This window comes from Salvelinus sp. IW2-2015, linkage group LG15, assembly GCF_002910315.2.
Source record: "Salvelinus sp. IW2-2015 linkage group LG15, ASM291031v2, whole genome shotgun sequence".
In the NCBI taxonomy this organism is placed as follows: domain Eukaryota; kingdom Metazoa; phylum Chordata; class Actinopteri; order Salmoniformes; family Salmonidae; genus Salvelinus; species Salvelinus sp. IW2-2015.
This window is the reverse complement of record NC_036855.1, coordinates 49,373,524-49,390,842: the sequence shown is the minus strand read 5'-3', so window position 1 is coordinate 49,390,842 and position 17,319 is coordinate 49,373,524. Positions and strand designations below refer to the sequence as shown.

Genomic DNA, 17,319 nt, shown 5'->3' with positions numbered 1-17,319 from the left:
AGCTAGCTACATCACAACTGTGCTATGGAACAGGTAGGTTAGAGAGAAGGGAGAAGGGAAAAAAGGATGCAGGGGGAGGGTTAAATTAAGAAAGTCAGGAGGGTGACAATTTTTTCAGAATAAGGGAAAAGGAGAGAGATGGGGGGCAGGAAAATCTATTTGGCTACACACACCCAAGTGAGAGGTAGGGAAGTAGGAATGGGCTACYGTCATCACATTCCTCACTAATGTGAACCTCAAGGTAATCGTTGGTGAACTGCCAAGGTCCATAATCARGCATAAACTGCAGCCCACATTCTTTCATTAGCCCAGAAAGGTTAAGACTGCTGGAGCAGCGCTTCGATTCTCTCTCCAACTCAGTCACACAAGCACATAATTACATAAAAACTAAACCGACATGGTGGCTGCTTCTCATTAAAAAGGACTTCCAACACAATCTGGAATCAAATTTTCAACCTCAGGACTTCTGTACCACAATATTTATGATTGGTACTTGATTAATTAGATTGGTTTCTTATCTGTGTCTGTGAGACTGGCATGGCATTACAAACATACCTGTGCCTACGTGCTGGTTTGCACATCTAGGCACACCTCTCCCCCCCACCCTCCTGTTCTCCTTAGCATGCCCTCACCCCATCCCTCTCTACTCCTTTCTCAAAACACCCTCTATCCCAGTCTTCCTCTCACCTGCAATTGTTTTCTGCTGTCCGGCACATTTCTGCTGTCCGGTTTTCTGCTGTCCAGCCTGCCTCCTCCGCATCCCAGCCTGCCCTGGCTGCAGCGCAGCTCCCGGTCACCTCTACGTTTGTTTGTGCAGTTGCAGCCTGCAGCCTTCCTGTCTACAGCCCTCTGCCTCTTCTCCTGAGAGAGGGCTACAGTCATCCCTCTCTCCCTGGGCCCCACACCCCCTCCAAGACCTCCAGGCCCGGGGTCCCTTACCCTGCCTCCCTCCCCCAGCGGAGGGGCCTTGTCCACAGGCAAKGTGGCCCCATCTCCAGCCTCTTTGTCGCAGGGCTCCAGGGCCTTGTGTCGGCTCTTAAAGAGGCTGTGGATACTCAGTACCACCAGGGTGCAAAGCACGTACATGATCCCCCCCCCGTGGAGACTGGCAGGTTGGTTCTCTCCGTTCTCCCACAAACAAGGTCTCCCTTGTTTGAATGGAACAGGAACTGTTGAAGATCCACAGGTTGTTATGATAGCTTATAAGCTGTTATGAAGGAGGGTTTCTGGTTGTTGAGGTGTAGTTGTGAATGTCAGTCAGAGCTCCAGGCGTATCTTCTGTGGTCTGAGTCCTTGCAGTTGTCATCAGTTGGAGAGCTGAAGACTGAGTGCGAGAGATGGCAACAAGCGTATCCACAGTGAGAACAGTTCCAAAGTTCTGTCCTGTACTATAAATGTCTGTACTGTACAATCTGTACTGCAGCCAAGTTCAAAAGTTATCCTCTGTGTGTGTTGATCCCCTGGACAATGGCAGTGCCCTAAAGCTCATCAACTGTCCGATAATCCCCAAGTCTGTTCTCTGGTCAGCAGACGCCGATGGACGAGAGGCGAGTGAGTGTGATCCTCACATGCACACYGTCACACACACCTGCTTTTATATCTCACCTGTGTCAACMCTGTCCCTGTGCCTCTCCTGGCCCCTCCCACTCCAAGACAACACTTCCACAGAACTACACACATCTTTGAAACACACCGCCTTTACAGTTCCTCAGAACAARGATAAGGTTTTGGACCCTGTCCTATTGTAAAGGTGATTGCTGTCCCGCTGCCAAGCCGGTGAAGCTCAGGTAACCCAAACCCACCGGAGCAGACTCCTGGCCCAGTCTCTCCAGGTAACTACAGATACATACCTTGACCATCAACCARACACAGAACTAGTCAATATTAAATCTACACAAAAGCAGGATCACAAGCAGATAACTCACTCAACACACACACACATACACACCCAAACCCTTACAAACACACATCCAAAACGCTTGCACAAGCGTCAAACAGTGTACGAATGTCTCTTGATTCATCCTCCTCTGCCCTGCTAATTTACTGGTTTTTACAGCCAAGTCCAGGATGGTGTAAATGATCAACAGGTCCTTAGTAATGCCTCTCCCATTTCCCTCTTCCTGCTGCAGACAGCCGGGGGACTGTCCSGTCCTCCCTGAAAAGTCTCTGGACAGAGAGAGGGGCGATATCTACACCTCTTCCCTTGTTCAGTCGCTCTCCATCTCTCTCTCTCCACTCATGCACCGAGTTTTCTGCCCTATCATGTGCTGTTCTGCAACTCTCCAGAAAGAGAGAAAGTATCTTCATCCACCCTCGCCCTCCCTCCCTGTGTTTTGTCCATCTGTCGCTGCGGGATAAGCGCTGGAATGGGACAGAGCCGGCCATGCGCTGGTGATGTAACACATAATACACTATTGATATGGATGAAAAAAGCAATACCAACTGAGTGGAAAGAGTAAACAAAAAAAACAAAAAAAAATCCCACCTGCATCCGTTTGGAGTTCCACCCTATCAATTCAAACTGATCTCTGTGCTCTGAGAGGCGACCTTGTTAGTTGGTGTCCTGTATGCCTGACCGTCTTCCTGGTACGTGACAGTCCTGCATGGTAATGCCATGGCAACCGTGCAGCTATGGAACCAAGCCACAATGGGAACTGACAGTGTCGATCACGGCGGTTGAATCGTGATGCGCCGTCCAAGGCAGTCAGCGAGGTCACTGCGGTCACTTTGTACCCAACGGTCCTGGACATTCACAGTTCTGGTTTCCTGTTCTGTGACATACTGTAAACATGGAGTGGTTCTCGAGGCGAACATGGTCCTATGGGGACAAAGGAGAAGTCTTCCGCTTGAGTGGRCACTTTCAGGATCCTAATGAAGGGGACGGGATGGGACAGGTCACACACACACACACACACATACACTTGGGGAGGGGACACCAGAAAGGAGGCTGGCTAGGATGAGCTAGTACACACAATGCATAAGGCACTATGACTGAATGAATCCAAAAACGGTTTAGCAGTGACCCAATCCAGTTTTGTGACCCACCAAGTCAACGTGGTCTCAGGGTAATCATTATTCTGTTCCTAAATCTGTGACACTCCATGTAGTATAATATATTATGTTAGGTAACATTATGAATGGAATAGCTGATATACAATATCATACGAATTATAGGACAAATAGTATCATAAATCTTACCCGGTCYTACAATAGCATACGAATTGGATTATGTAATTTATAATACAATCTTGGAGGATGTATAGTATTCCCCGTGCACCGAAGACGTGGATGTCGATTAAGGCATCCACCCGCACCTATCTGATTSAGYGGMMMMGMMWWAWYRGSYYYASACARWTRWSWMWMASAKKWSWSWKMYMYTKRCCCRRTRRCRKTWWTARARKRKRCTCTGAGACTAGMTTGCTTGTTGCGCCATAACAAAGGAGGATTATGGGGAGGATTTACATTAGTTGTTAGTTCCACCAAAGGTTATGTTAATTTACGTAAAAGTTTAGGGGAACTAAATGTCAGGGAAATTTACATAGCAGTTTAGCTGAATTGGCTTAAATTTACAATAAAGGTGAGCTAAAATGCTACGGCTGTCCCCGGTGCAAACTCGCAACTATTGATCGCTAGACAGATTACGACGCCCCAATCTCCTCGACCAATTAGGAATGTCCAAATATTACMCCAAKATGTGTTCCAACAGACCATTTGGGTAACACAATCTACCCAKACCCTTTTGGCCCAAATTAAAAATCAGCCCTCTCGTGGGACTCAACATTGCACTTTCAGGGACCCATGACAATACATGGCATGCGGCAGGCCAGCTGAGCAACCACATGACGTCACCTGAATAACAAAAAAAGATTGCATAAGAATCTCACCACCATTTTAGACCTGTACCATTGGGCAGTGCAGAATAGACCCGTCTACTCCACACACAATAAACCCTTACACCGAAGGCCACCGAGAGAGAGAGACTAGTAAACAAGGTCGGAGGTTCAATAGCAGGTTAAGTGGCTGATACGTTTGAATCAAACCATAAAGCTGATAAGGCATGGGTGGAGTGATCAGATTTGTTTCCAGTGTATTAAAGAACCATAATCTCAGCCTACATTAGAGACAAATCAAAACAATTACAGTGGGACACGTGGTGTGGTGTTATACAGAGTCAACCAGGAAGTCAACAAACATTTACCCTTGGCCTAGAAGTGAGTGAGAACGTGTGTGTGAAAGAGACAGTTGAAAGAGAGAATGTGCTAAAGTATGAGAATGTGCAAACGTGTGTGTGTGTGTATGTCTGCGTGCGAGAGATCTCAGGTGTGTGAGTTGGTCTCATTTTAAGTAGCTCAGACCCCCTGGCTTAAAGAACCCCTCCGCAGAGGAAGTTGACGCCCCTATTTCAACATAATTTCTTGTCAGAGAAGAAAATGCACGTTAGCTTCCACTACACTGTATTCAAAAGATTAGCCAGCTGGTTCTGGAGCTGCATTTGTAATAAGCATTGAAATCACTGYCCTATCTCCAAAGTCATAGCATCTTCCATAAATTGCGGCCACGAATCCGCCATAAAAAATAGTTTGAAAGAATAAGATGACGTTCCGGTAATATGGATAGCTATTGAAAGATGGCCGATATGAGTTTTTCTACATTGTAATGGACATGGTGCAACGATGGTAGGTAAGCTGCAGGCAGGCTTTGGCTACAGTACAGCAAAGCCAAGCCAGCTTGTGCTTAAGATTCTCACAGGGGAAGAAGTGAACTGATAGGCTACAACGACTTTGCTCAGACTATTTTGTGCCCAATAGAAATTAATAGTAAACAATGTAGTGTCATTTCGGAGTCACTATTACTGTAAAAAAAAGATTAGAATGTGTTTCTAAACAGTTTCTAAACTGTGGATGCTATCATGACTACGGATAGTCCTGAATGAACCATGAATAATGGTGAGAAAGGTTAGACGCAAATATATAATACCCCCCAGACATGCAAATGCATCCAACAGGCTTGATGTAATCATTGCGTGCTAGGAATATGGGACCAAATAATAAATTGTGACTACTTTCATACACAAGTGAATTCCAATACTTTTGGTCCCCTAAAATGGGGGGGGGGGGGGGCTATGTACAAAAAGTTCTGTAATATCTAAACGGTTCACCCGATATGAATGAACATACCCTCAAATTAAAGCTGACAGTCTGCACTTTAACCTCATAGTCACTCTTTAATTTCAAATCCAACGTACAGAGCTGAAAACAAAACAAYAAATGTCACCGTCCCAATGCTTTTGGAGCTCACTGTATATAATTTTTTATACAGACTAGCTAAAGCAAAGGAACATTTTCAAAATTATACCATGGTTTATGATCATTTTCTGATAAAAATTGTGCAAAAGCATACGTTTGRACCTCCAGGCGACCAGGTGGACACAAAGCTGTTTGGCTCATCTCAGTTGCGAAGAGGAATAACTCTGTAGCCGTTTGTGATTAATACACAATACCATGCTGGTGGGTGGGAACGTTCAAATAAAKCCCAGCCCTGAAATAAAAAGTAGGCTAAAAATGATCTGTATGTCATATCAGAGGAAAAGACACCGCATTCACACAGATTTGTCACTTAAAAATCACAAATGTATCATACTTAGACTAAAACGGACTTTTTGACATCGTCTTTCAGCTTGAAAATGTGGATTTCTACTGGTGTGGCTGTTTAAGCTGCTTACAGGAGAAATGTGCCCCACTTTATTTTAGGGCTTTAGGTAAAGGATTTAACTCAGTCACCCAACACCCAAACGTGGTATTAGAGGCCATCTGAATTAGGGATGGGCATATTCYAATATCCGAATGGACGTTAGTATTTCATTACTTGTGAGTGTTCATTTTTGAGCAAAACATATATAAATCGACTTTAACAATGAAAAGGCCTCTTCTAAATACAATAAAATATCCATGTGACATTGTTACTTACAAGGATATACCATGACATTACACATTCTTAATATAAAAATAAAAAAACTTTTGGAAGTAGTTTTTACMACATTTTACAAAATGACCGGCAGCCTTCACACCTGTCTGTAGCTTGTTTTTATCGGCCAATCAAAGCAGCGCTACAGTCAAAGGCTCAATGTGTAGCAYGTGAACTAATACAATGCAAGACGGAATTATACATTAGCAGAGTTAAATGAGAAGGAGTAGGCTACAACGAGCAACCAACAGTAAGAMGTTGTTTAACAATCTCTGAATGGGGTTGGGGAGAAGGCGCAGCATCTAGCTTGCAATTGGCCTTGGTAGCTCGCTAGCTTCTCTAGGCTACTCCAAATCAAGACAGGCACTGGTATATGGCATGAGAAATAACWAATGTGGCTGCTACAAGTCAGCTAGTCTTGGCTACTGCATCTCGCTCTCTTCCTCCSGTCCGCTCCCAGCTCCCCCACGACCTGCTCCAGCAATAGCGCGGCATGGTCTCTCCCTCGCGTAGCAGTGCTCAGGTTAAAAACAGTGCTCAAAAAAAGATATCCGAAAACATTTATTGATAATATTCTAATAGTGACATTATTTCAAACGCCCATCCATCCTTAGTCTGAGTCAGGGCGAGTGAAAGAAAGGAAGTAGGGTGAGAAGGAATTAGAGAGCGAGAGAAAAAGACAGGCAGTGTTCAGTCAGCAGCCTGTCGCTACATATGGGACACATGTTCCTTCCTCTCATGGCTGTTCACACGCCAAAACGACTCCCACTCGAACAAACTGCCGATTAACACATACAGTCCAGATTTAACTACATATACTGTAGGTCTACACTATGAGCTCATGGCCAAAGGACTCTATGTGAACAACAGCAGCACACGGAACGTATCATCTCCACAGTTTGTCAACTCTTCTGAGCATCTACCACGGTAACAGTCAGACTCACGAGGTTCTCACAAACGCTCTCTCTCTGACTGACACACACACACACAGGGCTGAGTGCTGAGAGAGGGACCTTGGGCTGTTGGGACAGCTGCTTCAGATATGCAAACAGAGACCTGCTAAAAACCAAACACGGGGATGAGAGTGGTCGTAGACCTTCACCTCTGACCCACGAGGGGTGTGTGTGTTTGAGATGCGCGGGTCAGCTGTTTGTTTACCCGCAARTGCTAATAATCCCTCTGCAACGTGATGAAGTGAAAATATGAGGCCCGCAACCGACCCCAACCCACAAATATAGAAAATGCGCATTTGAATGTGTTTTTCCCTTAAATTATTGAATAATTACTTTTTCTTAAATTAAGTGATTGGTTATTTAGGACTATTGAACAGTACGTGACGATGTAAGCTCTACTGCTCTCTCGTCACGTTCAACCACCGTTCTCCATTCCCCTTGTGTGCCAAGTAGCCTACAAACATTTCCTTTTCTATTAGACCTACTGCCGTTGCATTAAACTTATGAGTGCACCATTCATTTGTGGTACCAGCGGTAACACAAACTCAAGGACAATTTCATTTGTTTATAAAGGAATGTGCTTTATTTTATTATTTTCATGCATTGTAGTCTCATGTTGCCATACCTCAAATAATTGTCATGCCTCCCTTGGAGGTCTGTTTGTATTGCAAACACGGTTGGAATGGACCGCTGGTAAGATTTTGGAGAGGACCATCCTCCTCAGTGAAATTTCATAAAAACAAAAAAAAGTGGAAGTTATCCTTTTTAGATAAAACTATACTAACTATATTCATATGTCACCAAATAATTGATTAAAATACACTGTTAAGGTCTACAGTAACTTCAACAGCACTGTCTGCGGTAGCACCATGGAGTAGCCGGAGGACAGCTAGCTTCATCCTCCTCTGGCTACATTGACTTAAGTACAAAACCTAGGAGGCTCGTAGGCCTTACCCCCTTCCATAGACATACAGTACCAGTCAGAWGTTTGGACACACCTACTCAATGTTTTTTCTTTCATTTGTACTATTTTCTACATTGTAGTATAATCATGTGGTAACCCAAAAAGTGTTAAACAAATCAAAAGATATTTTATATTTGAGATTCTTCAAAAGTAGCCACCCTTTGCCTTGATAACAGCTTTGTACACTCTTGGCACTCTCTCAACCAGCTTCATGAGGTAGTCACCTGGAATGCATTTCAATTAACAGGTGTGCCTTGTTAAAAGTTAATTTGTGGAATTTCCTTCCTAATGCGTTTGAGCCAATCATTTGGGGGGGGGGGGGGATTGTATTTTACCAAATAGGACTAAGGCCAAGGAAAATAGCCCTATTTGGTAAAAGAAAAGTCCATATTATAGCAAGATCAGCTCAAATAAGCAAAGAGAAACAACAAGTCCATCATTACTTTAAGACATGAAGGTCAGTCAATCCGGAACATTTCAAGAACTTTGAAAGTTTATTCAAGTGCAGTCGCAAAAACCATCAAGCGCTATGATGAAACTAGCTCTCATGAGGACTGCCACAGGAAAGGAAGGCCCAGAGTTACCTCTGCTGCAGAGGATTAGTTCATTAGAGTTACCAGCCTCAGAAGTTGCATCCCAAATAAATTCTTCAGAGTTCAAGTAACAGACACATCTCAACATCAAATGTTCAGAGGAGACCGCGTGAATCAAGCTTTCAAGGTCGAATTGCTGCAAAGAAACCACTATTAAAGGACACCAATAATAAGAAGAGACTTGCTTGGGCCAAGAAACACGAGTAATGGACATTAAACTGGTGGAAATCTGTCCTTTGGTCTGATGAGTTCAAATGTGAGATTTTTGGTGGCAAAATACACCATCCCATCTGGTTTGCGCTTAGTGGGACTGTCATTTGTTTTTCAACAGGACAGTGACCCAACACACATCCAGGCTGTTTAAGGGCTATTTGACCAAGGAGAGTGATGGAGTGCTGCATCAGATGACCTGGCCTCCACAATCACRCGACCTCAACCCATTTGAGATGGTTTGGGATGAGTTGGATTGCAGAGTCAAGGAAAAGCAGCCAACAAGTGCTCAGCATGTGGGAACTCCTTCAAGACTGTTGGAAAAGCATTCCAGGTGAAGCTGGTTGAGTGTGCAAAACTGTCATCAAGGCAAAGGTTGGCTACTTTAAAGAATCTCTAAATATATTTTGATTTGTATAACACTTTTTTGGTTACTACATGATTCCATATGTGTTATTTCATAGTTGTAATGTGTTCACTAGTATTCTACAATGTAGACAATAGAAAAAATAAAGAAAAACCCTGGAATGAGTAGGTGTGTCCAAACTTTTGACTGGTACAGATTTTTTTTTTTTAAACTCAAACCACCCGCTGGCTGGATTGGATCCGCAGGCAGTTTGTTTAACACCCGATATGGTGTAATGTGCTAGCCCACTGTGCGCACACTTAAAATAGCCTAGTCATCTTCTAAAATGTGTCTTTTAGCCATTAACATGCAAATGAAGCTAGGCAGTAATCCGCTGTGGGCAACTTGGCATGAACATTTCCTAATATAACACCTACCCCTCTCTCATACACCGTTTAATTGGGCCAGATTAGCTACAGCTGAACTGAGGCTCTGCTGTCTTTTCCACATCTTCTCTTGTTCAGAATCTAATCCYATTTAAAAGTTGTGTTGAAATGACCATGAGACTAATGGTCCACCGTGTAACATTTACATTAGTTACAGAAAGAGCGTGATCTTTGTGTGGGTGCAAGACAGTAGGATGAAGTTGTCCGTTTCCCTAGATGAGGAGTGTCAAACTAATTTGCACACAGGGGCCGCAGTCGGTCTTCGATGAGGTCCGTATGGCCGCATTGAAAATTGGTTGCATTTCCTCACCTTCAAAATGTTATTTTTTTTATATATATTTTTTTGAATAGTCCTTTATCCATAGTTTTTTGAATTTCTGATGCTTCCTGACTGTCTAGCTTTAATATCTGTGAATAATAGCAAGCTAGACAGTAACATATATATTTTTACTCCAACCACCCAGGGGCCGGATTGGACCCCCTCGTGGTCCGTTTTGTGATTCACCCCGTAACGAATTTGGGGAAGATAAGCTGATRCTAGATCTGTGCCAAAGGGCAACTTCTACCCTGAGCATGCCATGTAGGCTAACCAACATCAGTGCCAAGAGACTGTAGTCCATCTGTGTGACAGACACAGCAGCAAACAGCACCACCTACTGGTTATCTGGTAATGTTCACATTCAACAATAATCTGCTTCCAATCAGAGCCGTTATATAATGCCTGAATGCATGGAGAAGTCACAACATGCCATCCACTCCCTAACCTCATCATCTCCACTACTGCAGCCAGACAAGTCAAACCGTCCAGGACTTATTTAACAAACAGCCTACAATAGAGCACCAAACCAGAGACTGACTGTGTGATCCAAACAAACACTATCCCCATGCGCGAGCTCATACACATTTGCGCAAACACAGACATGGCATGTTTAGGAACAGATTTCCCCATAGTGTTTTTGGCAAATATTTACAGAATACATTGTCTAATGTGTAGCTAGTAGCTGCACACACACACACACAGTTGGAGCTACATAATCACTCTGCATAACATGTAATTTTCCACCGGTGGTCTCTTATTCTCTTTCCAGCCTGTGACTCACCCAGCCCACCACCCGGAAACCTGTGTGCCTGTGTGTACTCTGTCTCTACACCCCACACTGGTGTCTTGTCCAACCTTGCCTGGGGGACCATGATCGAGGGGGGGGGGGCAGAATTGTCTCCATCTCCACGAGAGTCCCTCATATGAACTGTCTAAGCAGTTCCCACAATAACAGTCCGAACAGGTACAGAGCCCTAGCAGACAGCCCTGACCTTCATCTCCCCTCACATCAACACGAAATTGAGTTTAAGCGGTCTCATTTTTCTCAGCTATGCAGGTCCAACAGAGACAGTAGTAGGGTCAGTTCGTTCTGCTCGTGACTCCTGCCTCTGGAATGCCATGCCAGTGAGGACGCGAGGAGAGGTCCTGTAGGGAACATGCAGAACAAAACYGAATGTCCCTGTACTGTCTGTGGGTGTGTGCTCTAGCAGTATGTATGTTACAAACACAGTCCCCTCTGGTGCAGTAACAACTGGGAGTGCTTTTAAAAACAGTGGTCCTGTTAAAATAAGTCACCCCCACATTGACTGGGACATAAAATGTTCTAACAATAAGAGAGAGGGATGTTACCCACACTTAGTTATTCCTGAAGCAGGATTTATAACAAATGAACAGGCTCTCCATTACCCAGCATGTTGAAAATCTGCTCCAAAGTCAAATCAAGATCACTGACCCATGACACAGGTTTGTAAAAAAAATTCAACTTTTCTAACTTGGCAGGAAAGTAGGATAACTCATAAATCAACTTCTGTTTTTGGCACGGTTTGTAAAGCCGACGAGACACACCCTGAGAACAACCACCTCACGTAACTGCCTCCATGTGTTCCCCCTCTCTCAAAGGGCTCCTGTTCAGGATGCTCGTGTACAAAAATGGAAACCAGACCATGCAATTCAAACTGACACGCTGGCTTTAAATATGTACCCAAGCCAAGGTGAAATCTCGTGTTTTTTTCTCTCGCTATCTATCCCTGGACTTTTTCCACATTTTGTTACATTACAGCCTTTCTAAATTCTAAAATTGATTAAGTAAATACAAATCCTCAGCAATCTACACACAATAGCCCATAATGACAACGAACAAGTTTAGAAATGTTTGCTAATTTATAAAAAAAAAAAGAAACAGGCATTGCTCATGTGTGATTCTAGTAATAATATGGAAAAATGTATCGAATCAAATGTTATTTGTCACATGCGCCAAATACAACAGGTGTAGACCTTACAGTGAAATGCTTACTTACAAGCCCTTAACCAACAATGCAGTTCTCAGAAAAATATCTACAAAAACATGAAATGAAGTAACAAATAATTAAAGACCAGCAGTAAAATTCCAATAGCGAGGCTATATACAGGTGGTACCGGTACAGGGTCAACGTGCGAGGGCACAGGTTATTCGAGGTCATTCAGGTAATAAACTCAGCAAAAAAAGAAACGGCCCTTCTTCAGGACCCTGTCTTTCAAAGATAATTTGTAAAAATCCAAATATCTTCACAGATCTTCATTGTAAAGGGTTTAAACACTGTTTCCCATGCGTGTTTAATGAACCATAAACAATTAATGAACATGCACATGTGGAATGGTCGTTAAGACACTAACAGCTTACAGACGGTAGGCAATTAAGCTGACAGTTATGAAAACTTAGGACACTAAAGAGGCCTTTCTACTGACTGAAAAACACCAAAAGAAAGATGCCCAGGGTCCCTGCACAATCCCTCCACCAGTGCTCAGACTGTCCGCAATAGGCTGAGAGAGGCTGGACTGAGGGCTTGTAGGCCTGTTGTAAGGCAGGTCCTCACCGGCAACAACATCGCCTATGGGCACACACCCACCGTCGCTAGATTAGACAGGACTGGCAAAAAGTGCTCTTCACTGACGAGTCAGTTTTGTCTCACCAGGGGTGATGGTCAGATTCGCGTTTATCGTCGAAGGAATGAGCGTTACACCGAGGCCTGTACTCTGGAGCGGGATCGATTTGGAGGTGGAGGGTCCGTCATGGTCTGGGGCGGTATGTCACAGCATCATCGGACTGAGCTTGTTGTCATTGCAGGCAATCTCAACGCTGTGCATTCTCCTCCCTCATGTGGTACCCTTCCTGCAGGCTCATCCTGACATGACCCTCCAGCATGACAATGCCACCAGCCATACTGCTCGTTCTGTGCGTGATTTCCTGCAAGACAGGAATGTCAGTGTTCTGCCATGGCCAGGGAAGAGCCTGGATCTCAATCCCATTGAGCTCATCTGGGACCTGTTGGATCGGAGGGTGAGGGCCATTCCCCCCAGAAATGTCCCGGGAACTTGCAGGTGCCTTGGTGGAAGAGTGGGGGACCTAATGTAGCTGGTGGCCACACCAGATACTGACTGTTACTTTTGATTTTGACCCCCCCTTTGTTCAGGGACACATTATTCCATTTCTATTAGTCATATGTCTGTGGAACTTGTTCAGTTTGTCTCATTTGTTGAACCTTGTTATGTTCATACAAATATTTACACATGTTAAGTTTGCTGAAAATAAACACAGTTGACGGTGAGAGGACGTTTATTTTTTGCTGAGCAATACATACATGTCGGCGCACACACACACACCACACAAACACCCCTTTCACCGTCGCACAGGTCAACATTGAAATAAAAACGCTGATTACATTTATTTTTTGACATGCGTGGAAACGGTTGAGTGGTGTGAACCACAGCTGTTTTCAGTGAATTGGATGTGCTCTGTTGCCATTTTCTGTAAGCACCGAAAACAAAAACAGAGCAATTTGATAATGTGGCTTTGGGCTGCAATGTCAGTGTTGGGCGCCTCGCCAAGTAGGCTAATATCCATAGTCAATATCACTAATTGAGCCGTACGACCACGCTGCCAAATCAATATGCAACTCGCGGTTTGACAATATTGTTAATATAAACCAACATTATTTTGACATGGTAACTACAACTTACTTTGTAAACGCGTGTGTAAATGTAAAACAATTTAATACAAATGGGGAAATTGAAAGCAAACGTGCAAAAGGAAAATAGTGCAACTCTTACCACTCGGTCCAACACGCGAAACCTCCCGTTGTTATTCCCGAGTTTACTAAATAAATCAAACTCACATCAATAGTCTCAATCAAAAAGCGGTTGGACTGTGTTGCTCAGTGCAAATCATTTCGTAGCCTATCCAGAATTCAGAGGCGCAAATATTTCCGTGGATACGTTTTTTTATTGCCGCGGCCGAAAGTCAAGTCTCCTCGCGACTTGGAGTGGATTCACCAGCTGACTGCACTTCAGACCAGACATATTGCCGCGTTAAAAAATACGTGGAATCGGAAATTTCCGACTTCATTACGTTCAAGACAACTATGTACTCGGAAAAAAACGAGCTCAGACAGGGATTTTTTTTTTACGGGCTTCCAAGTCAGAAAATTGGCCATCTATCTGAGCTTCCACTTTCCCAATGTCCGACGTCATGATTTGACCTCGGTTATTTTCGAGTTCCCAGTTTTCTTGAAAGCACCAAAAGAGAGAGACTTTTGACAGATGTTTCTCTCGTTGTATTGTTGCTTGACKGCTGACCAATATCACGCTCAACTATTTGGAGTAAATATCTTAACGTTATACTCGTTTATCCAAGAAAATACTTGACAAGGGAAATGCAGTTACAGTATATCCGCAATAACCTAACATAGCAGGCGTAAAATAAACACCTGAAACTACATCCCCTACATACTGGTCTTGACGGGGAAAAATGGGGGGGGGTGAAACGGTTATCTTCTGCACTGTTTAACCAATCCAGTAAATGTGGAGGCGGAGTTAAGACGGAGTATCGCCTTGTTAAAGTTCAAAAGCGGAAGTCATGTCACAAGCTCTCTTTCCATTTCCCATGAAAACCGGAACATCCGGTTGATAGAGACTCTGGTGGAGGCACGTTATTGGGGACATGAGCAGAACTCTGGAAGGGGTAAATGGAGTCCCTAGAGAAAGCAAGTACAAGATGGGTGTCTGGGATGGAGCGGCAGTATTATCATAAGGAGAAGTGTACTTGGAAAATGGAGGAATGGATGGAAAAAAGAGAGGGAGAAGAGGTGTAAGAGGGTGAGCTTGAGGCGGATAAAAATGGTGTAAAAAAGGGAGATGGTTTGTCAAAGAAGAATGGTAGAACGTGTAAGCAGAGGGAGCTGAAGACAGGAGGAGAAATGGAAGTGAATGAGGGTGAAGTATCAGAGGTGGTAAATGCGGGAAAGTTATCGGAGACCGAGGTATGCACCGATGATCAGGATGAAGAAGAGTCTGACAGTAGGAGTGACGTTTATGGAGAAAGTGGACTCTTGCCTTTTGGCTGATCCATTTGTGGTTTTACGGTGGGTGAAAAAAGAGATGGGTCATGTGGAATCGGTGAGGGCAACTAGAAGTGGTCTAGTGATAATTGTTTGCGTTTCTGTTGGGCAGAGGGAGAATGCGCTCGAAGCAAAACGAATGGGGGCAATAAAAGTGAATCGTTTCGTTCTCAAGAAAAGGGCACCAATGAAAAAAGTGATAACTGGGGTAGCAGTAGATATAAACGTTGACCAGCTGAGGGCAAAGATTCCCGTGTATATGATACTCGTCGTTTGATGCGACGCAGACGGGGTGGCGAGAGTGGGGAAACAGAATAGTCATGTTCTTTTGAGTTTTAAAGTTGAGTCTTTGCCTGACAGTGAAATATAGGATATATAAGGTATCCTGTACGAGCGTATGTGCCGAAGACATTAAGATGTTACAGGTGTCAAGCTTATGGGCATGTGGCAGCAGTGTGTATGAGGGAGGGTCCAAGGTGTGCAGGTGTGAGAAATGTGCAGAAGGGCATGTGACAAAGGAATGTGTAGTATTGGGGAAAGTAGCGGAATGTGTTAATTGTATGGGGTGCCCATTGAGCTGGGGATTAGAAATGTCCCGTGTGAGAGAGGCAGGTTGAGGTTTCCAGGGTTAGAGTAGTGCAGAAGTTGTCATATGCTGAGGCAGTGAAGAAAGTTGAGGAAGATGGGTTAAGGGGGAGGAGTGGTGAGAGTAGTAGAGAAATACCAGTACAGAGGGATAGGCCAAACAGTAAAATAAGTTTCAGTAAGATTGGATTTATAGCAATGGTTATTAATTGCACTGCAGGGATGGAACGGAAGTCTCTGAAAATTGAGGTTGTGCTGGCAGCTGCAGAGAGGTKTTTGGGTGTGTCAGACTTGACATCAGAAGAGTTACAGGGTGTGTTAAGTGGTGATCTCCCATCCTTTCAGGGTGATGGCATGAGGTAGGAATAAATACATTTAATTAGTGCAGTAGGGTGGTGTTCATTTTATGTTATATCATTTTGAAATTAGTGAGTATATAGTGTTAGATTATTTATTTAGTACATTTTTATTTTTCAAGTAAAGTAGAAGGGAGTTGTACTCCAGTCTAGTAGGTGGCGGTAATGCAACAAATTGGATGCCAACCGCCGTTAAACCTCAGAAGAAGAAGATAGGGCCTCGGCAAGGGGTATTTGCGCACAGAATATATTTTCCCGGCAGCGTGTTTCCTTGACTTTCTCATTGGTCAAAAAAAACTACAGCACAATGAATGCATTTCTGTTTACTGATCTGTGCTGTGCTTTACTCATGCGAATGTCCTGTTTAGGAGACCAGTCAAAAGCTCAAAACTGAAGCAAAACTGTTTTTTACTATGCACTGAAACGTCTTCATTACCAACCAGTGGTCCTAATGCAAATCATGAGAGCATAAAAGATGTATATCAAGTGATCACTTTGTTGCCTTTATTTTACCACAGTTCTGACCTATAGCGGCTGGCAGACATAGGATGCAGGTGGTCTCTCTCTCTCTCTCACTCACTCACTCACTCACTCACTCTCACTTTACACAATCTTCAGTAAGCGCAATATTTGTATTGTTTACAAGCTGCTTACATATGCATTCACCATACCTACTACAATACTAGGCAAATTGTCATCTATAAAACATTCTTCTTCATTATCAAAAATCTATCTGAATCCAACAAGGGAGTTTACATAGCCAGTTTTATTCAGCTGTTGGTTCCAAAGATATTATTTAAACACTAAACAACAACAAAAAATATCTATAAATGCTTGACTTTGGATTCACAAGCTTTCATTTCCAAAATGGTTCAAAACGATCCTTTCTCAGTTGAGAATGACACAAAAGAGCACGTCCAGTCGACTGATAAATATCCACGTTAAAAACAGTCTGATAAAAACATGAAACATGGGCATAATCCCTGAGCATTACGCTTAAGGGCTGGATTCAATCCGTACCACGGAAGAATCTAGGAAGATCCACGTTAAAATGTAAAGGTCATTTTCGATTGAGCCGTCATGTGCATAGTTTTACCATGAATCTAGTATCGGCGAATGCGGAAACAAATAATGCACATCTTACTCAATATCCTACTTCTGCGATACGGATTGAATCTAGTCCTACATCTTCTAATAGCACCTAGTCATCTTATTTTMGCTGAAGTATGCTATGGTGTGTAAAAACAACCCACTATGACAACCCACTATGTGTCTATGACTTAAGGTCACTGATAGATATGGGAAGGGGTTGGAGAGTTAACTGTAACATCAGTTAAAATGTGACTCCGACCACAAGCACACACTTCATCACACCCTGAGATGTAAGCACAACTTTGGACAGAGGTTAGTTCTGAGGCTTGCTCAGCATTGTTTTATTCCCGCTTTTTTATTCAGCCTTTTCCCGTTTGGTTGAGACGGACACAATGAAC

At 43.5% G+C, this 17,319-nt stretch overlaps 2 protein-coding genes across 10 annotated transcripts in view; one reads left to right on the top strand and one right to left on the bottom strand.

Annotated features, from left to right (window-relative positions):
- kifc3 (kinesin family member C3) overlaps positions 1-17,319 on the bottom strand; it is a 262,215-nt gene that overhangs the window by 40,065 nt on the left and 204,831 nt on the right. Inside the window, exon 1 of one of the 9 annotated variants that reach the window (XM_070447235.1) lies at positions 13,603-14,286. The exons of 5 other annotated variants lie outside the window; for them this stretch is intronic. Coding sequence is in view for 3 of the 4 variants with exons in the window: in XM_070447230.1 (XP_070303331.1) it covers positions 688-1,086 (399 nt within the window). In the remaining variant the exon portion in view is untranslated. Of the gene's footprint in view, positions 1-687; positions 2,293-13,602; positions 14,287-17,319 lie in introns of those variants that run through there. 3 more of the 9 variants (XM_070447230.1, XM_024002007.2, XM_070447231.1) reach the window with 3 other exon arrangements.
- Positions 14,748-17,319, top strand: part of LOC111974400 (neuron navigator 2-like) — a 12,545-nt gene continuing 9,973 nt past the window's right edge. Inside the window, exon 1 of the mRNA XM_070446842.1 lies at positions 14,748-14,847. Coding sequence (XP_070302943.1) covers positions 14,748-14,847 — 100 coding nt within the window. The remainder of the gene's footprint in view (positions 14,848-17,319) is intronic.